Source organism: Glycine max, chromosome 9 (assembly GCF_000004515.6).
Source record: "Glycine max cultivar Williams 82 chromosome 9, Glycine_max_v4.0, whole genome shotgun sequence".
Classification (NCBI taxonomy): domain Eukaryota; kingdom Viridiplantae; phylum Streptophyta; class Magnoliopsida; order Fabales; family Fabaceae; genus Glycine; species Glycine max.
This window is the reverse complement of record NC_038245.2, coordinates 46,028,738-46,049,898: the sequence shown is the minus strand read 5'-3', so window position 1 is coordinate 46,049,898 and position 21,161 is coordinate 46,028,738. Positions and strand designations below refer to the sequence as shown.

The following is a 21,161-nucleotide window of genomic DNA, read 5'->3' as shown; positions in this document are numbered from 1 at the left end:
CTTTCCGTTTCAAATTCTGCAATGGGACTTCTGTTCACTAGAATAGACACTTTGGTTGCACAAACACATGATTTGATCCAGTTTCTCCGATTCTCGTTGAAACCCAAGCGAGACTGAGCCATAAGCCTTTTGGAAATCATCCTTAAATATAAGGAATTTCCTGTTGAAACGCTTGCCCCAGTCCACCAGTTCATTAGTGATAAGTACACCGTCCATAATCTGTCTTCCCGGAGTTGGGGAAATAATTGAAGATAGAGCCTTCTTCAACCTGTTCGCTAGTAACTTTGACATGATCTTGTTGATGCTTCCAATTAGTGATATTGGACCATACTCAGACAGTGACTGAGGGTGATCTGTCTTTGGTATTAAAGCAATAAAAGAAGATACTGATTTAGGCAAAACAGCATTAACATAAAATTCTAATTCAAACGTGAGTTCCAATGGAATTGTCTCCTTCTGCTTTAATTTTTCGGAAGGCAAAGTAGTGCCAGCCGACCCAAGGAATTGTCTTAGCTTCCCCCTCCATATAAACCTTAGAGTACTTTTATGTGTATCATCACACAAATTAAAGTACATTAAGTAGCATAAAACATATTGCTGAATAAAGAGGAATACTTGCACTCACCGATTTTAATAAAACCTCTTTATTCAGTGGGAATAATTATTTTTCCTTCCAACTTGTAATTTTATGATTAAATTTTTTTTTCCATGCTTGTCTGGAATGATTAGTCAATGTAGTGTACACATTATTTCTTGATATTGAGGCCTACATGACGGATGTTTAATCTCTCATGCAGAAACCCAATATATTTGATGTTTTGGAGGGTTAACTTATTCAAGAAAGGTACAGCTTTCTTAAGATTGGCTTTTTGTTGGCTCTTAATTTCATAGTGGTAAAGTATACCTGGAGTAAGTTGACACTCCAGTCATAGCCATTTGTTGCCAAGGTGTAAATTGCTCTAATTCTAACTGTACTGGAACGTAATTTCATGTTGAGGAAGTATATGATTTCACTTTTATATAAATTTTATTATTTAACTGTAATTAGTTTTACCGAAACTTATGCACATTAATTTTACACTCTGATACTAACCTGTGACAAGCATTTTTCTTTCATGTTTGGTCCATTGTCACTTAACCCCATTTAGCAGCTCACACATGGACCTAGATTCCATGGTCCATATTCTATAAAATTGCGAATTGGAATGGACAACTAGCTAGATCTGTTGCAAGTGGCATGCATGTCTTGGAACCAAAACCTTAATTAGTTGAGGTATATGCTGGGTCTGTATATACATTTGCATTAAATGCATCTAAATCTTTGAAAGGTTTTGGCAAGGGAACTTTGGTATATAGCACAATTTTTCCTTTTGAAATTACCACATATATTACTATACCCATTCACAAAATTACGATCGTTGGATAATTAACCCAGGAGACGGCTTCTTATGATTTAAATTAATTAGTGGTCCTACGTACTTGATATAGATCTCAATGTGTCAACATCTCTCTATATTAGAATCCAAAATTATATGGTCCCTTAATCAACAATCCGATCCAAAAGATCTATTTCTCTCTGCAAATTGCTTCCAGCAAAAAGGAAAGATATAGAGATTATTGAGATATTCTTAGATAAGCACACACCTAATGACCTAGTGAACTTTTAGTTTATTGGACTTAAAATTTTTACGTCTAAACTTTTCCTATTCAAGGAGCAGCCTGCGTATTGGTATCTATTGCAAAAGCAAAGACTACTAGCTAGTAGCACTGAAGCAGTGCTTCTAAATTTATGTACGTAGTATTTGGAGTATTATTTCCTAAAATGCTATCGATACTAAGCAGATACCAACCCTCATGTTTCTCACTTCTAAGGATATATAACAGCCATCTAGCTAGCTACCTTATCGGTTATCACTTCCCATAAATACAAGTACAAAATTAACGTCCCTCCAAATAGCCTAGCCACTTCATTTGAATGCCTTCTTATGCTTAACTTGTGCTAAGAAGGGCATTCACAACGCTTGAAGAAACTGCTGGATAGTGGCAGATCTATTAATAATTATATGTGAGGGTAGGCAAATGCTATTCTCACTCTAGAAAAAAAAAGGGTTATAGTACCCAATAGATCTAAGCACAATTATGATTTTCTCTCACTTCTCTATTTTTAATTTACTATATAAACTCAAATTAAACTAAATATTTCTAACACATATTTGGAGGCAACATGGTAATTAAGGCAAACAATACTCAAAGGATCGTCCATATTTGACTGCTTGCTGGAGAAGACGAGGACGGAATAATGCGAGTCACACGGAGATATTGGAGTGGAGAAGACGTTGAACCAACAATGCAAATGAAGGCATCAATTGTTGGGTAGAGATGAGAATTTTAGAAAATTTGTCACCAGTTTCTGTCAGCAATTATTTTTGTTCATTGTCATAACAGCAGTAAAAAGACCTTTTCTTTTACTATGCAAAATTTGTTACGCAATCAATTGGAAGAAAGATGCATAAATAATAAATGGGTATCTAATATTTTATATTGAGAAAATATATAATTATTTTTCTTTCTCGTTTTTCTAATATCGCATAATATATATATATATATATATATATATATATATATATATATATCAATTATCAAGTCAAATGTAATCCCTCAACTTAAAACAGAAAAAAAGAAGACAGAAAAAATATTTCTGGATACTAGGTTAGGGACACCTCTAGGGGACAAAAAATCCCTTTGCTGGCTTTAGGTACAAGCTAAGCGGCCCAAAAAACCTATGGGATCGGATCTACCAGATGCATAAAAATTGGTATAATGATCTCAGAGGATGGATGTTACTCCCCTGAATCCCCCAAGATGCTTGCATGTTGTTAACTTTGAAAAGAAAAAAAAAAACTACTTTGTCGTAAACTCTCTTTACCTTATTGAAATGATAATAATAAACCTGTACGTTCATAATTTTTCAAGATGACCTAGTATGCTTATCATCATTCTGTGATAGATATCATTGAAAGTAACATGCTGTTAATTAGTTATAAAACTACTCTGGCACTATGTTTGCAGAGTTTTAAACTAATGGTTAGTGAAAATAATAATCCAAAGTTTGTATGAAAACAAGGATGCGGAATGATAAGGTTAGCGAGTGGGGTCAGATGGAAATGAACGGAATGGCAAAGTGGTGATATAGTGAAGAATGCGGGGTGTTTTAAAGAGAGCAAAGTGAAGAAGAAATAGGAAATGTGGAATTGTGAATGAATGAATAACATATCTGGCAGGTGGGGTAGGCGCAGCTGTCTCCAACTGACTGACTAAGCTGAGCAGAGAAAGCCAAGACCAAGAGTATGACCGACGCACACCAATTACAGCGCATACCAACTGTCTCATACAATAAAACTAATATTTCTTTTCTCTCTTGTAATTTGCAAACAAGCTAAGAATGGAACAATACCAAAGACTCCTCAGGGTCCTTCCATATAGGCAAAAGAAATTAAATAAGACTGAATTTAGATAAAAAAAAATTAATTAAAATAGAATATGAAAATGTTACTCTCACTTTATTTATTTTTTCTTTTAACTCAAATAAAAGGATCCTAAGTTCTATCCTATGCACGCACGACACATGCTTCTCTTCTTCATCACTACCTTTATAATTATAATGGTCCTACACCTCTGCCCTCGTGCCTCCTCCTCTCTTTCAAGTGCACACCACTAAGTCCTTCTCCTCAACGTAATATGTTCTTCCTTTTCTTTTTATTAATTAATTTTAATATCAATTTGCATTCACTAATTAATTACACCATGAGGTGGATCTCTCAAAACTTCAAGCTTTATCTCCATCGTATATATTTTCAAGGTTCAAACTCATAAAAATGAATTTATTTAATTATTTTTATTGACATAACACATCATTATTGACCATAAATAAATGTGTGATCTTGACTCTTGTATTGATAAATTATTTATTTTCTTAGTTAATCGAAGTTAGTTTTCATAATGGCTTAAGCTAAATCAAACTTATTTTCTCCTATCAAAATTGATTCAATCTAAAGTTCACAGGTTGCTTAAAAAAAGTCCATTGATTATTTTGTTTTTGTTTTTTGTTTTTTCAAATAAGTTAACAAGTTATTTAAATTTAATAGGGCTTAACTTACTTAACTTATAAAAACATGTTGAGTTGAGTTAATTGATTTAATCCTTCAATCCGCCTACAGAATGAATCAACAGTAGTTTGGGTTGTATTGACACATTGAGTTAATATTTTGTATACACATTTTTATAGATTATTTAATTAAATATGGTAATAAATCTCATAAACTAGTCAAATATGTAAAATCACAAACTTGGCTAATTTAGTAATTCATTGGCAATCCTAATTGCAACAAGAGTTGGAACATTCCTTCACGTATTAGTAGAGTAGGTAAATTGGATAATCAAGCCTATTTTAAGGCCCATCTGCATTGGCGGAAAATTGTAACATAATTACCAAATGCATTTCATTTTTCACTTGGTTACATCTCATTGGAAATAATAAAGCACTTGGGTGACTCTTTTAGCTTGAACCCCAATTTTGTTTAGCCACTCAACTCATCTATACAAACCTTAACACCTATAATTTTTCTTGTTCTGGCATCACCACACCCCCTTACCTCCATTCTATTTCTGCTTCTTTCATACTCTTGCACCTCATCCTCCTAGGGTCGCCACACTCATAATTTTCGTTGCTCTCAATGCCTCTATACCCTATTCTCCCTTTTTTTTGTTTCACGCATCACACCCCATAGGCCACTGGAGCGTCACTTACATTGACGATAGAGAGCCATCTTATGCATCCATAGCCTCCGACATATAAATGAATATTTCAACAAAATAAAATAAAAACTATTGCCTATATATTACAGACTAAGCAATCTGTAATGTAAAATGCTGTTACAGATTGATTGGTCTGTAATTGTATTAACTGCATCACAGATAAATCGTTATATAATGCTATTGATACAATTTACGGATTAGTCAATTCATAATTATCCAAATACAATTTACGGATTAAGCCATCTATAATAGCATATATATTTTTGGATTGCTCTATCTGTAATTTTATGTGAAAAATTATGAATCAACCATTTCATAATTATACTCATACAATTATGAATTAAACAATCCCTAAAGTAAAGCTATTACAAATTGCTTAATCCATAACTAAGTAATTGTCCCAATAAAGGTTACATTCTATGAAGTTCTAACAAATAAAGATATTTTGGACAAGCTCCACTCGGTCTACATAACAAATGGGTTGTTGCTTCCTGCACCTTCAAGTTGTTTTATGCACTCCTTTTGGAATTTATTTTTATCTTTCAGATTAATCATTTTAGAAGAAAAAAAATGCATTTAGGAATGTGTTTTTACATTTTGGACTGGTTAAACAAATGGGTTGTTGCTTCCTGCACCTTCAAGTTGTTTTATGCACTCCTTTTGGAACTTATTTTTATCTTTCAGATTAATCATTTTAGAAGAAAAAAAAATGCATTTAGGAATGTGTTTTTACATTTTGGACTGGTCATCCCATAAGCCGAAAAAAAGGTACAGGAAGCAATAACCAAACGAATGTGTTTTACTTTTTTGTTTATGTCTGTTCAATGTATCCTGCGGATGGATAAAGGGTTAACTTGAAAATCAAAGATAAAAAAATAAAAATTATCAGTAAAATAAAGACATTAACTTTTAAGATATGAAGAAAATCTAATATGAAATAATAATCAATATTTTTTTTTGTAAAATCACATTATTTAAAGAAATAAATTATTTATAATTTAAAATTTTTATTTGTATTTATACAGCTTAAATGTCTTGTACATTGTACGAGTAGAACAACTAGTGTAACTCACATTTTAAAAGTGTGAAAAATATATTTATTTTCTTTTTTTTTAGTTGTTATTTTTTATTATTGTCCACTTATTTTTATCTTAATGGAAAATATATCTTAATTACTTATCTTTTCAAGCCCACTAATAAATATGATTAAGATGAATATATATAGTTAAATTTATTAGATATATTTGTTTTGTAAGATAATAGGTTAAAATATTAATAAGCGAATGTTGAACCCTAACTGAGGATACACTCGCACCGGTAGCTGCTGCAGCCCCTTGTGAGTGAGTGTTCTGAAAGATGAGACCAATTTTGATGAAAGGTCATGAGAGGCCATTGACGTTCCTGAAATACAACAGGGACGGCGATCTCCTCTTCTCCTGCGCCAAGGACCACAACCCAACCGTCTGGTTTGCCGACAATGGCGAACGCTTGGGCACTTATCGCGGCCACAACGGCGCCGTTTGGACCTGCGACGTCTCAAGAGATTCGGTTCGTCTGATCACGGGTAGTGCCGATCAGACCGCCAAGCTATGGGACGTGCAAAGCGGTCTGCAATTGTACACCTTCAATTTCGATTCCCCTGCCAGGTCCGTCGATTTCTCCGTCGGTGATAGGCTGGCCGTTATCACCACCGACCCCTTCATGGAGTTATCCTCTGCAATCCATGTCAAACGCATTGCTGACGATCCAACCGAGCAGAGTGGGGAGTCTCTGCTTCTCATTAAGGGTCCTCTGGGAAGGATAAACAGAGCTATTTGGGGACCCCTCAACAGTACCATTATTAGTGCCGGGGAAGATGCTGTTATTCGTATTTGGGATTCCGAGACCGGAAAACTGCTTAAAGAGTCCGACAAGGAATCTGGCCATAAAAAGACTGTAACTTCGCTTGCCAAGTCTGCCGATGGTTCACATTTCCTTACTGGTTCCCTTGATAAGTCTGCCAGGGTATTATTCTTTCTCTTCCTCTTTAATGTTTATCTCTCATCCCTTCTTTCTATTTTCACCTAACCACTCTTTTTCTTTTTTTGTTCTGTTTTTTCTCTAGCTTTGGGATACTAGGTCATTGACTCTTATCAAGACCTATGTCACAGAACGCCCAGTCAATGCAGTTACCATGTCACCTCTTCTTGATCATGTATGTATCTACGCAGCTATATCCTTGTGCTGTGTCATGTTCCTATCACTGCAAGCAATTTTCCTTCTGCTTTTTTTGGTTGATGTCTTTATCCTGGAAACCTGATATTTATTCCCCATAAACCACAAACACGGTTCTTGCACATTGCCATTGCTCTCTAATTCATAACACTTAACAAAATATTTCATCATCTTCTATATGCTTTAGTTTCCTTCCATGTTTTATTTGGGTGATATGCGACTTGTGTGATTTTCTGAATTCTATACCTTGTGTAGGTGGTTATTGGAGGTGGTCAGGATGCCTCAGCTGTTACAACTACTGATCATCGTGCTGGCAAATTCGAAGCCAAATTCTTTGACAAGGTAGGTTTTTTTTTCCTTCCTATACTATATGTTGAGTTCTGTAATGGTATTGAATGTCTACTTATTTCGCTTTTTTATTTCATTAGATTCTTCAAGAAGAAATTGGGGGTGTGAAAGGCCACTTTGGACCAATTAATGCATTGGCTTTTAACCCTGATGGAAAAAGGTATGTTCTCTGTTCTTCACCTCCCTTTTGTTTTGCTTCATGACATACTTTTATTCAATGAAACCTTCCGTTCGTTGGAGAAATTGACAACCATGCTTATGTTAAACCTTTTACTTTGTATGATGAATATTGCTCCGTTTCTTTCACTTAACTGTTTAAAATCTCAATACCATGCCCTGTGTTAAACCATTTACTATGCATAATTGTCCAATTTGTATGGTGTAAACATAGATACCTCTCTGTTCCACTTGGTGGGATCCACTACATTGATCAATCAAAACCCAGATTTGGTATAATTGTTAACGTATAATGTATAAATTTCAACATTTGGTTATACGGATCAATATTTACATGAAATTTAACCTTGAATGAAGATCCTTATAGTTGATATATAGTAGTTTGTGTTGAGATATCATTAGAGATGTAGGAAGAATGCATAATGATATAACATGAACTGGTTCTGATTTTGTCATTGATCATGAATTGATGAAATTATTAATATTCACTTGTTTGGTGCCTAGTAATATCTCATTTGCCCTTTAAAGTAGATGGAACTTTTAAATTTATGCTAAACAATATATTTGTTCTCTGTATGTAATAACTGTTTTAGAATGAGTTTCATTCAATGTAGTAAATTGACACATTTATTGTGATTATTGCAAACCTATGTTGCAAATGTATCTCCATTTGATATATATACATTTCATTGTTTTTTTTAAAAAAAATTGTATGTCACTATGTCTCAATGTCTAGTAGTGTTTATTTGATACTGCACTTTAGTTTTACAGGTTTCTGAATAACTTTCAGGCTGTTTCTTTTACTTCTTACATGTCTTCCATTTTTTTTTCTTTTGCAGTTTTTCAAGTGGAGGTGAAGATGGTTATGTACGGTTGCACCACTTCGACCCAGATTATTTCAACATCAAAATTTAGTGCCTGATGGTTTGTGGTTAAAATTAGGTGGTTCCTAGAAGTTAGCTTTTAATTATTCTCAACCAACATTTTTGTAATGCGATGCTCCCTATATTGGTAATATGGAAGAATTTTTTTTAATGAATTTATGCATTTTTGGTTTATGTTGTATCGACATGGTCAATTTTGGTTGGAGTGGCACTCTTAATTAAGGAGTTTTACTTCCCACGGCACAAGATTTTGATAAGATTAGAAGTTTGGCATATATATTAGGCGCGAATTGGAACTCTTTTTGTATTCGTATGAGCTCACTTTGTATCTAGCGTAAATCATAATGAGCTGGGGCCTCGGTGGTAGATTTGCATAATTGGATGATTTCAACCTGCCCTGCCCTTCATATAAAGGGTGATTCTGTTTGCACTTTCAAATAATGGGTGTTTCCATTATTGATCCCGAAACACTTGTTTTGTAAATAATTTTTAAAAGTCAGGTTTTAGATAAGGAATTGTTTGTTAAATAACGTGTAATTAAATTAGTGTATCACATAAATATGGTCTAAAAAAAAGACTTCCAAAGGATTTAGGATCTCATCTGTTTAACTAAAAATAGTATTTTGTTTTTAAAAATACATCAGCACCCGCACGGAACATATTTTGTTCCCAGAACCTATGTCATAAGTACAGCCGTTAGCATTACATACCACAATGAACGAGGTTGCATAAAACTGTTCTAACTGTTCTACATCAGATGTGTAATAGAACATAAATTCTCCCAATTGCATGGCAGATAACTGGAGAAGTTCAAAGGATAAAAAATATGGCAAACCTTGCATACAGTGATTGAAGCTTAGTAGGTCTCCATCAGGTTACAACAAAATATTTCCCTTCTAGTGTTGCAATATGATCACAAATGATCATAACTATAGGCAAAAAAGAAAACGATGGCCATCATCAAAACATTGAAGCTGAGAAGCAGAACTGCTGGTTAATTATGATGCATCTTCATGATAAAGGTGGAGCCCCAGTCCAAAGCGTGCACAAGCTCTACGAAAAGCCATTGCTTCTGCCTTCTGTACAGGATCTCCATAACTTGTGTCGTCTACTGAAGCAGTACCAGTTGATTCCCTAAATATCTAGAGAAATAAATGGGACTTACCGGGTCAATAAGACAGAATGAAGAGGAACTAACAAAATCTGCTAATTTTCCAACTCAATCACCATAACTACATTTTCTCAATATGTTCAAATACAGCTACCCAGAGACAATCAAGAACTATAGTCCAATTTTTTGTGAGCTAAAACACTAAGGTGAGCAAGGCAGTCAGATTAGCTAGACACACAAAAACACTAAGAGTTTGTTTGATTCTCATCTCACATTTTAGTTACAAAAAGCTATTTTTCTAAAACAAATCAATACTATTCAATAATAAAATTCTGATCCAAAATCTATTAAGTTTTGAAAATTATTTCCAAAACAAGTCTTATAAAAAACATAAACAACTTGGAAGATTTTCTTGTGGTTTTCATATTATTCAACATCATGCCCTGCTTTGTAATTGCACGTACCTCAGCATCAGTCCCATAAAGGGTAACTCGGTAGACAACGGAGACAGACTTGGCATCGGCGGAATAGGTGATATTCCGAACCTCACCAGACCACTCTAGAATAATAGCATTAGTTATTAATTAATAAGCATAAGAAAAGAAAAGGGTTAGGTTATAGTATTACCAGGAGCGTGTAAGTTCAAAATGCGATTGACAACATGCCTGGAAAAAATGCAAATAGATAGATGATTAAGGAAGGGTATGTTATGTATGGGGAGAATAGAAGAGAACGAACCAGGGAATGAATCTGATGGGGGAGGCATCTTGATCTTTCTGGAGGCGGGTTTTGACGAGGGAGTCCGGTACTTTCTTGTTCAGCTCTTTCAGTATTTCAGAGAGCGGCCTAGAGATTCTAGAACTCGGCACCTCCTCTTCTTCTTCTTCTCTCTCTCTCTCTGCATGTATCAACTTCGAATAACGCCCACACCTAAATGCTCCTCCTCCTCTGCTCAAATTTCTCAATTTCAGACACGCTGATGCCATTCTCAAATCAAAATGCCTCCCACTCACCACTGTCAACCCTTTAAATGGGCTTCACTTCCTATCTGGGCCTCATTCTATATAATATCAAGTGGATTGGACGCCTTCTCAAACTACTTAGGGTGTTGCTAGGTGCACCCAGCTTTTTTTTTTAAATACCAAAACTGTTCCTGTACTTTTTTCGCATTTGTGATGTGTGTGTGTGAGGGTGGTCCGTAAATCATACGGATCAAGTTGATCTGTAAGGTTGATACGGATCAAGTAGATCCGTAAGCCTTTTATGGAGCAATACGGATCAACTTGATCCATAGAAGTCTTACGAATCAACTTGATCTGTATTATTCTGTAAAAGGCTTACAGATCAAGTTGATCTGTAAGGCTTCTACGGATCAAGTTGATCCGTAAAAGGTTTATAAATCAAGTTGATCTGAAAGGATTTTATGGATCAACTTAAATGGCTTACAAATCAAAGGTATTTTCGTCATTTCACCTTACCAGCAATAATATTGGGTGCACCTAACAACACCCAACTACTTACTTTCTGCTGCTCAATTTCAATTTTTTTTTCTTTATTCAAAACATATATACTTTTTAGGCTTCAATTACCTTTGGTCCTCATATTTTCAGGCTTACATTTACTAAGAGTTTTGTTCAAAAGATTTCATGAGTTATTGTAAATTTTTTGCTACATGTTTTGAATTTAGTCTTCTAAATATTTTTATTTTTGTTTTAGTTTTTTTAGATTTTTTTATGTTATGTTATCAAGTAACAACGCAAAATAAAAATGTAGATGTTAATTGATTTATGACGTCGTCGGTAAAAAAAATTATGTAAGCTCATCCTGAGCTTTCTTACCAATTAAATGTATGTTAAAGAGTTTTGTTAATGCTTGACAGATTAGAAAGCTATACGGTAAGCGTAGACAAAAGGTATTACACTTATCACCCAAAAAAAGGTATTACATTTCAAAGATGTAGAATAATTATATGAAATAGCCCAAAAGTAATTATTTTATACCCAACAATAGATGTAGAATTTGGCTTCACTTTTGGTACACTTTTTTGGTTTATAAATGAAAGGAGAATACAGGAAGATAGAGTGGATTAAATGGTAGCCATTTGTTGCATATTAATTGGATAACTATCATCGGGCGCTCCATTAACAACTCTCCATGCGAAGACATAAGTTGCAGATTCTGTTGGGTGGAAGGCATCCCAAAACACATACTGGTTTCTGCTTGTGCATGGAAATTGTAATGGGAGGCATGTTAGTTGACCTCGGTTCCTTCCTATTCCACAACATGCTCTATCCACAACATTAAACGCTGCCATTACGAACGTACCATTTCATATATCAAACTCGTTATAATTAACATTATGCAATTACTAAATATATATACATATATGTTACTTACCGAAGGCCGCGGGGTTATTTAGGATATCACCAAAGACACGGTAAGTGTTACCGTATACAAAGATAGCATTAGGATGGTTTCTGTTGAGTTGGTCCACCATTGATCTAAGCCCTTCATTAAAAGTTCCAACCATCTGATTAACCAAGTCCACGCATCTTCCTGTTGGGGCTAAAGCAGCGGCTCGAAGACTAGGGATGCAACCCAGTGGCCCAATTCCTGCTAGGAAGAACTTCCTTAATCCTACGCTATGTAGTGCCTGCATTGCAACATATATACATGTTTAAGCCCAGACTGATCGAAGAATTAATTAAGAGAAAAAGAGAGATATATATTAACTAAATTTACCAAAATTTGTCGCACATAGCTATTAACAAGTAGATTGCCAAAGTCTTGGGCAGTATAATTTCGACTGGAGCCATATAAGCCAGGCAGGAGGTAGTTGTTGATGTAGTCATTGCTTCCAGTTACCACAACTGCTATAGACTTGGCTAAGAACTGATTCAATGCACTTCCATTCATCATTGTCCTATACTGATTCAGTGTGTTCTCAAAGTTCAGGACTTGCTGGCTCAGGCTATACCGATCACCCTAAATGAAAGATTTCATAATTAACTAGAAATTCTACTGATATGATCAAGATCAAAGAAACAATAAAAGGTACGCATGCAGTACATAGTGTCTCCCTGACTCATCCAGAATGCCGGCAGAAGCTGATGCATAATTGACACCATAAAGTATTCTGGTTCCAACAGTGGAGGGATCTGCAAAAGGTGGAGGAGAAGGAATGCCCAGCAAGTCTCCTGCATGTGAAGTTAGAGGAACAAGGTAATTAAGGTCAATATATATAGATATAGTAGTTAATTAATTGATTGTAAGAGTGTACTAGATGACTTAATTTTACCAATGAAGTCAATGAGGGATTTGCCATTAGAAAATCGGCCAGTGGAACCCCTGCCGAAGTCGATGCCGTAAGGAAAGTAATTTGCCCTTGCTATGGTGTTTAGGAAGTTATTGTTGCCTACTTCAACCAATGAATCTCCAAAAACAAACAAACCAGATACCTTCTGTGACTGTGACTTTACTTCTGCAATTCCATACGATGAACATAGCACAAGTACAAGCACTGTTGCTGTGCTTGCATCTTCCCACACACCCCTGTTCCTCATTAGAATTAGAATACTCAACAACAGTGAATATTGAAGTTGGAAAATAGATAGTTTATTGTGCACAATATATAATGAAGGTCTTGTAGTTGTGGTGATTGAACTAGTATTGATCATTGTCCATTCAGAAACGGCTACTACAAAAGGCCAAGCTAACTCCATCAAGTATGTGCTTGTGTGCCTTTGCTCACGCTTTTGGTTGCTCTTCGTTATCGTAACTTCAATTTCTTTATGGCAACCTGAGTTTTGGTGTGTCTTCTCCTCAATTTTCATGCACCTTACCCGTCATAATCTTTGGATAACGATTTTCTTTTTGAAAAAAGTAACAACGGGAATTGCGCGCACTCATCACCTTTTAAACTTTTTTGATAGAACGTGAAGAAATATATTGGAAACGTATGAAATAACATTTTGTGATATGTATGTAACACAACTCTAACAATATATATCTGAAATTAGCACATCAGTTACAAGAGTATATATATATATATATATATATATATCACTTGATCGATACTCAACCCCCGACCGTTAAAATGGTGTGTGGCTAGGTTGCTTAGCAGAACTACCTACTCAACTATGCTGGGAGTTAGACGATCGAGGAATAATATTTTGGTTTTGAGTTACTTTAATTTTATTAATTAGACAAAATTGAGTCCTGGCGTTGCCGAAAGTGTATATTGTGGATTTTGAAACGTAAACCACCCTAACGCTAGTCACCCTAAGGCAAATATTTTTTTCTACGTCAATTTCCTTAAAAACTCATGATGCAAATAAGGGTTACAAGTTTGTCCGTAAAATATTGTAATAAAGATGAATGAAATATTGATGCAGTTCCTCTACACAATATATCTTATTCTTTTACAAAATATATATTCATACACACAAAAAAACATATAAGATGAAATAATGTTATGTTTGACAAGATATTGTTAATTTTTAACTTTTTTATCAGCTGAAAAAATTCACTTGATTATTTAGTAAATAAACTTTTTTAACTGTTTCTCAATAACTTAGTATTTTTTGAAATGTTATTTTAAGTAATTTTTTTAAAAACGTTAACTTCTAACTTTTTATATTTTCTCTTTTTTATCTTTAATATATTTATTAATTTTTTTCTTACCATTTTTAAATAAATCATGATTTATTATTTTTCAGCAATAACTAATTTTATCAAACATTTATATTTTAATAAACTAATTTTTTAACTGATTTTGTTAAACATAATCATAATATTCTAATATTAAAAAAACAAATATATATAATATCTTAAAATCTAAATAATATTCTAGAGGTATATAATATTTTTTAATTCTAAACAATATCTTAAAAATTTAAAACAAATAAAAAATTCTTAAAAGATAAACTAAATTATTATTTTAAAAAAAAAAACTAAAAATATCAAACATATTCTCAACAACTACAACAAAAGACTACACAAGTAACATCTGTCATATAAGCCAAAACATGTTAATCAGTAACCGAAGTAGATATATATTGAGGAACTCTTGATGATCAAATAAGAATTGGGGAGGATGTTAGAGTTGTATTTATGAGTCTGAGCGTGAGATTTTCTCTAATAATATACAATTTGCAATTGAATTATAATATTATTTAGACTTAAATATATTTTAAATTTTTATAAAATAAGCTTTAATTAGAAATTGAGTATTAGGCTATGTTTGATATGCAGGTGAAGAGTTCCAAATTAGGTTTGGAGAATACACTTATTTTTGGGATATGTTTGATTACTTTTAAAGTATGTTTGTATATAAATATTTTTTCTGAAAACTTAATTTTATAAAAGTAAAACTTGAAATAATCTTACAAACTTCAATCTAAATATACACTAAATAAAATTGAGCACCACAAATATAACTATTTAAGTAAATATTTTAAGTCAGCAAACGTCTATTTTAATTTTTTAACTCTTGAAATAAGGATAAACATTTATTTTAATCCATGAAAGTGTGAGGTGGTAAGAAATTAATTTTTAAAAGATGAAAAATTTAATTTTAATTACCAAATATATTAAAAATATGACAAATTGATTTTGTCATTAAATTTATGAGATTATTTTATTAAAAAATTATAATATTTTAAGATTAATTTGATAATAAATTATATTTTTCAAATATTGATTTATAAAATTTAACGAGTAATTTTTATTAAATTATATGTAAAATGAATTAGTCACAGTTTTACATATTTGATATTTAAATTTAAATTTTGGTGAGGAATCTCTCAGCGCCTGGTTGTATGAATAGTTAGCTCCTGTAATAATTTGGCTGTTACGAGGGGGGCCCACGAAGAGAGGTGACAGGTAATTATAGTAGCTGTAGTAGAGCTGTTGCTTGGGGTACAAGATGGGAAGAGAAGGACAGTACGTAGGCACGAGTTCCGATGTTAATGCGCGTGAGAGTCAACATGTATGACCAGACCAGACCAGACCAGACCAGTGTTTCCTGCACACACTAAATTAATTCATTGTCATTTTTACGTTGCCTTGTTTTTATTCATTCACACCCAGCTGGCTTAACGCGTTTATGATGACGAATAGTACATTGCTCACCATGTCCTTTCTACCCCTAATTTACTCTCTTCTCTTATGCAACACAACGTGAGAAAGATGGGGGCAAAAATATGTGGATTTTCATTTCAATTTGTTGCATTTTATAGAATTATGTCATGCTGATGTACAGATGAGATGACTCATGGGGTAGAAGATTTGGATTACCTCCCTTCATTTTGGTACAATGTTTACCATGAAATTGGAGTATCTTCGGCAAGATAATTTAACTATTTTTTATTTTTTTTATTAATTAAAAAATTTATTTAATTATTTGATAAATAAATATATTTTTAATAATTTTTCAGTAAATTTTTTATGTTCTTTTTTAAATGTTAGCATTTTTTATAATGATAATTATTAATTTTTAACTTCTAATTTTTTATAATTTCTTCCATTTGTATCCTTAATATATTTATCAAATTTTCTTCTTATTATTTTTAAAATAAATCATAATTTGATTATTTTTTAGTCATTTTAAATTTTTTATCTATTTCAATAATTAGTTTTACCGATTTATAATTTAATAAGTCAATTTTTCACCTTTTTATTACTATCTTTTTAGGTGTCAAATTTTAATAATTTTTTTATTTAGTATCACTGTAATTAGGACTTTAGGCTTTCCAATAGTATACCAAAACATCCCCACAAACACTCACATATATCCAGGTTAGGTTATAGGATGTGGGGGCAAGATTTTTTTGATTGATCTTCACTTGCATAATAAAAAAAATTGCCCCCATTGAAAAATAGATATTACCCCCATAAGATGAATTGTTTTAAAGTGAATGTAAGAAAATATAAGAAATAAAAAAGAAAGAATAAATTGATATTAATCATACTTTTTTATCCTTTTAATTTTTTATAATATTGACAATAAAAAAATTATAGAACATTTTTAAAATATAAAAATATATAAAAGATATTTATAATTTGTAAAAGCATAAGTATTTTGAATTTTTTTTTCATGATATTATGTATTTTATAATAGTTGGTGATATTTTTTTAAGTGATAATATTATAAACTATTTTTTGTCCCCTCTAAGAAAAAATTATGGATATGTTACTGTCTATAGGTTTTGATTGTTTGGACCAGCTAGAAAAGTAATATTTGATTGAACATTTTTTACACTTAAAGTTTTTCGATCCTCCTAAAGAATGAATTAATAATTTAAAACGATGCATCTAACGGGGTAATAAAACAAATTAAATCAATCGTTTTTAAACGCTAAATTTTATTATTAATTAGTATTTATTTACATTAAATCTATTATTATTATTAGTATATGTCCAATTTGAAAATCAAAAGCTTGTTATTATATTGAGCATTGCGTGGATAATATGTTAATTGTATAGTGCATTTTAAACAATCTATACTCTCGGTTCATTACCAAATAACTTGGAATGGTGAATAAAATATTTATCTGTCTCTATTAAAAACCTAACCAATTTAACAATTACATCAGTGAAAGGCACAAATGTGGCAGTAAGTTGTTAGAGATGCTGTTAAGAAGTTGCCAAGAACGAACTGGAAAGTTACTTGACAAAATTAACACTAATTGCAATGTGTCAGTTAGTGTAACCTAACCAACTTGAAATAATAAAATTTTAGCTAATTGACAAATAAAGGATGGTATGTAGCACCACCTTCTGTTGCAAATTACAATTAAACGACAAGTAAGCGATACCTATAAAGAAACAAAACCTATTCAGTCTAGCTGATAAGTGAGCGTACATACTTCACAGTTTGTTGGGCACTAGCCTCAACCTAGCCTAATTAAGTGATCAATTAGGACACGCAACTTGATGCCATACAGGAAATTACTTTTTCCTTCTAATTTAACTTCAATTTAAAATTACTTATTTTAAGATTTTTCATTTATTAATAGGTTTTAATATAATTTTGATCTAATTTAATTTTATTTATTATATTTTAATAAATTAAATTATTTATTAGTAATATCTTAAAGAGTTTAACTGAATCAAAATAAAAAAATAAAACAAAAAAGATAATATTAATGATCCGAGAATATTATTAAATTTTATAGTGCAGCCAAGGCATCAGAATATTGCTCTGATACCATATCAAATTTTATAGTGCAACCAAGGCATCCAAAAGGTCCCCTTAAAAACCAGTTCATAAGGGGGTGGTCTATCCAGTTATATAAGCATTTATCATGTTCATGAATTACTCGATGTGGGACTATTATTAACAAATATAATAAATATAACTCAATGGATGACCCATGTTAAATTTATAAGAAAAAATTTAGATTTAATCTTCATATGAGAAGGTTAATTTTGAATATGATTAAATTTTAAATCAAGAATTAGTTTGATAACGAAAGAATTGAAGTTTATATGATATCTTAAGATCTGATTAAAGAGTGAAATACTTTAAATGCAGGGGTTAAAATAAAAGAATAGATTGAGTTGATGAGAAAGTATAATATGTTTATGTAAGAAAACTTGTTGAATTTTGAGGCAGGTTGAAATTACTAAGAATCTGAAGTTGTGTGTGTAAAAATGAAATGAAATAGTTAGTGTGATGGATTTTGGAAATGCGGAAAAAACGTATGATGTTGACTGTGTTGTTGAAAAAGCAAAATCCAGTGGGAGCCACAGAGATACAGTGTAGAAGACAGTGGTGTACATAAACCCCCCAGCACAAGGCTTAAACCTCAATTATTGATCCGAGTGTTATTGATGTGCAGCATCAGTGAGAAAGCCAAAAGGAAGCGCCAATCTGCATTCCGCGGAGTGCGCAAACGCAGCTGGGGACGCTACGTCTCTGAGATAAGGCTCCCGGGCCAGAAAACACGCATATGGCTCGGCTCCTTCGGCTCGCCTGAGATGGCGGCTCGCGCTTATGACTCCGCTGCTTTCTTCCTCAAAGGAACATCTGCCACTCTTAATTTCCCCGACCTCGTACACTCCCTGCCTCGACCTCTCTCATCTTCCCGGAGGGACATACAGTCCGCCGCAGCTGAAGCCGCTCTCCACTCTCCGCCTCCCAAAGAAGAACAAGAATCTATTTTCACTTCCACCACCACCTCGTCCTTTCACGATGTCATGGAAGCTCCTCTTATGAGTCCCCTTAGGGTGGACTCCACTTTCGGAGATTTCTCATGGGACCAACTCTTCGATTTCAACGATGACATTCTCATCGTGGGATCAACTTCTGCCACTCTTGTCCCTTAACGCTGCTTTTGCAATTCGCCACCCACTGCTTCTAGAAACTAGCTGGATTTTCTTTCACTTTCTGTTAATAACTCTTCTCTGCTTTTCTAAGACTTGCTTCTGAACTCTTGTACAAAGGAGCTCTCCAAGACAAATATATATATATATATATATATATATATATATATATATATATATATATATATATATATATATGTTTACTGAGAGACTGATTTCACTAAGCACCTTAATTAAATAAGTGTTTCTGAATAATCATTTTTTATATGTTTTATAAATAAAATATAAATAAATTCTTCTAGATGCAAAGCATGTCTTGTAATATATATATCCTTGCCTTTATAAGTGTGGAAAAATTGTTTAAAATATAAAAAAAAGCTAAGAATCAAGATTTTACTAATTTATATTAGAAATAATATTAGTATGACACGTGTATATTTTAATAAAATTCATAACATTAATTGTTATTTTTTAAGTGAGATTACAATTAAAACAAAATGCATTAAAAGTAATTATTGTATATAAATTATACGTTAAAAACATTTTTCAATTATGATTTTTTAATAAAATTTGTAATTCTTGCCTCAACAAATAATTGTAATTCTTTTATCAATATCACTTTCGATAGCGTAATAAAAATCAATTCCATTTATAAGATCGCATATTTACTTCTTGATTTTTATTCGCTTTAACATTTTTTCATACATAACAGACTTTGGTTGTTTTAAAGTGAATTATGCATTTCTTTTCTCTGCCTCTAATATATCAAACCTTAATTTGTTGTCTAGGCCCTACTATGTTGGATACTCTCAGTTGTTAATTTTAATATTACACTTCCAAGTCAAGAAGGAAAAGAAGAAATTAGTTATTCACACACACAGAAGAAGTTTACTCTCATCCTTTGGTTACAGAAATGAGAATAAGTTTGGGTAGATTTACTCTGCGTTATGTCATAAATGAATGGATCGGCTATAACCCTTGGGTTTTTCTTTTTGGTGGATTGACCATTCAATTCTTACTACATGTATTTAAACTTATTTTAGGGTTCTATTAGTATGATCCATAAATTAAATCCCTTCTAGTCCTCTGCTTTTCCAGCCAAAAATATATTAAAAAAAAAACAGATTGGAAAATAGAAAAAGAAAGTCAGGCAATATAATAAGAGAAAGATAAAGGAATTAAAGAAAGGCTACAAAAACCACTATTAAAGACGATCCAGATCCATATGACTCAGGGATCATTTATTATGATTATACCAAAAGTCCAAAACACTCAATTTATTAATGTGTACCCGTGGCTGCTTCGCCCTCAACTTTTCTTTCAAAATGCAATAGGATGTGTGGAGAATGAAGCTTGTTTGTTTTTTCTTTTTAAAAATAATTTTCTGCCTTTTGATATTTAGAAACTAAAAAACTTATTTGATGGAACGAAAATGCTTTAGCATATGCATACCAGGCTTTCTATTCATATATGCATAAACTTTCGATGCCAAGCGAGATGGACTTGGAGGAAAATGTAACTTAACATATTACTAATTGTGTATTATATCCTCTAGTGTATCTTGAATGTTTTGGAAACAAATTTATCTCAAGTTTGTTTTTCCATCACTAAAACCATATTCAAAATAAAATCACCAACCATTTTTTTTAGTTTTCTTCTAAAACAATAGTTTTCAAAATTAATTTACAAAATAATTTCTTTTGGAGAACTTTATAGTTCTCACATCATGCAAATAAAATACATACAAGTAAAAATTACTGTATTAGCAAAGAAGGGTTAAATCTAATTGGTTTTAATCCTTTAAACTTGATACAGATCTAGCCCAATCAATCCACACTCATTCCATGTGGGGCCCGTGTGAAAATTCCAACAGCTTCAAAACGTTTTTTTTTTTTTTACAAAAGTTTAAAAACAGAAAAATATAGTCAAACAAGTTACAAGCCCTTTAAAATATATGATTTTTTCGGTAATTTCCCATGACTCATGAGCAATTAATAGAAAATACTGTATATCATTCTACAAATCAATATTTTAATCATGATATAAACATTAAATCCTGACCTACGATCCAATGTTGTTTTAGCTTATTTTGTTATGAGTTCAACTAACTCATGGCAACTGATTGTTGGACCTCTAGTAGACTTGTAGTTGCATCAACTCTTTTCTTTTTTTGGTGAGTGTGTGATATAAGAAAAAAACACAAAACTAACTAGTCACTCTATAAAAACAGAATTTAAAAGCAGTTCGAAAAGAACTGAATTGATGCATCAACCTATCCATGATCT

General features: G+C 32.5%; 4 protein-coding genes across 4 annotated transcripts; 2 read left to right on the top strand and 2 right to left on the bottom strand.

Annotated features, from left to right (window-relative positions):
• Positions 1-6,066: 6,066 nt before the first annotated feature.
• LOC100781100 (eukaryotic translation initiation factor 3 subunit I) lies at positions 6,067-8,589 on the top strand. The gene is made up of 5 exons (XM_003534375.4): positions 6,067-6,819; positions 6,920-7,009; positions 7,285-7,371; positions 7,458-7,537; positions 8,394-8,589. The coding sequence occupies exons 1-5, from the start codon at positions 6,172-6,174 to the stop codon at positions 8,467-8,469; spliced, it is 981 nt and encodes a 326-aa protein (XP_003534423.1). The 5' UTR covers positions 6,067-6,171; the 3' UTR covers positions 8,470-8,589.
• A 551-nt stretch (positions 8,590-9,140) lies between these two features.
• On the bottom strand, positions 9,141-10,557 carry LOC100782719 (DNA repair RAD52-like protein 1, mitochondrial). The gene is made up of 4 exons (XM_014762355.3): positions 10,288-10,557; positions 10,177-10,214; positions 10,014-10,108; positions 9,141-9,580 (listed from the first exon to the last, which is right to left on the bottom strand). Exons 1-4 carry the CDS (start codon positions 10,533-10,535, stop codon positions 9,437-9,439), a joined length of 525 nt encoding a protein of 174 aa, XP_014617841.1. The 5' UTR covers positions 10,536-10,557; the 3' UTR covers positions 9,141-9,436.
• Positions 10,558-11,524: 967 nt separating this feature from the next.
• Positions 11,525-13,377, bottom strand: LOC100782184 (GDSL esterase/lipase At1g71250). The gene is made up of 5 exons (XM_003534377.5): positions 12,848-13,377; positions 12,619-12,746; positions 12,292-12,534; positions 11,947-12,202; positions 11,525-11,856 (listed from the first exon to the last, which is right to left on the bottom strand). The coding sequence occupies exons 1-5, from the start codon at positions 13,269-13,271 to the stop codon at positions 11,636-11,638; spliced, it is 1,272 nt and encodes a 423-aa protein (XP_003534425.4). The 5' UTR covers positions 13,272-13,377; the 3' UTR covers positions 11,525-11,635.
• Positions 13,378-18,226: 4,849 nt separating this feature from the next.
• Positions 18,227-18,879, top strand: LOC100783790 (dehydration-responsive element-binding protein 3). The gene is made up of 2 exons (XM_003534380.2): positions 18,227-18,312; positions 18,393-18,879. The coding sequence occupies exons 1-2, from the start codon at positions 18,227-18,229 to the stop codon at positions 18,877-18,879; spliced, it is 573 nt and encodes a 190-aa protein (XP_003534428.2).
• The last annotated feature ends 2,282 nt before the right edge of the window (positions 18,880-21,161 follow it).

Bases quoted from the DNA above. Each gene is read 5' to 3' on its own strand.
- LOC100782719 (XM_014762355.3), bottom strand. From the start codon at position 10,535: ATGGCATCAGCGTGTCTGAAATTGAGAAATTTGAGCAGAGGAGGAGGA. The intron at 10,215-10,287 runs GTTCGTTCTCTT...CATTTTTTCCAG, and splicing joins CCCATCAGATTCATTCCCTG to GCATGTTGTCAATCGCATTT. The intron at 10,109-10,176 runs GTAATACTATAA...CTATTATTCTAG, and splicing joins TTTGAACTTACACGCTCCTG to AGTGGTCTGGTGAGGTTCGG.
- LOC100781100 (XM_003534375.4), top strand. From the start codon at position 6,172: ATGAGACCAATTTTGATGAAAGGTCATGAGAGGCCATTGACGTTCCTG. The intron at 7,010-7,284 runs GTATGTATCTAC...TACCTTGTGTAG, and splicing joins TGTCACCTCTTCTTGATCAT to GTGGTTATTGGAGGTGGTCA. The intron at 7,538-8,393 runs GTATGTTCTCTG...TTTCTTTTGCAG, and splicing joins TTTAACCCTGATGGAAAAAG to TTTTTCAAGTGGAGGTGAAG.
- LOC100782184 (XM_003534377.5), bottom strand. From the start codon at position 13,271: ATGGAGTTAGCTTGGCCTTTTGTAGTAGCCGTTTCTGAATGGACAATG. The intron at 12,535-12,618 runs GTACTGCATGCG...TCTTTCATTTAG, and splicing joins ATGAGTCAGGGAGACACTAT to GGTGATCGGTATAGCCTGAG. The intron at 12,203-12,291 runs GTAAATTTAGTT...GTTGCAATGCAG, and splicing joins GCTATGTGCGACAAATTTTG to GCACTACATAGCGTAGGATT.
- LOC100783790 (XM_003534380.2), top strand. From the start codon at position 18,227: ATGGATTTTGGAAATGCGGAAAAAACGTATGATGTTGACTGTGTTGTT. The intron at 18,313-18,392 runs GTAGAAGACAGT...ATTGATGTGCAG, and splicing joins GGGAGCCACAGAGATACAGT to CATCAGTGAGAAAGCCAAAA.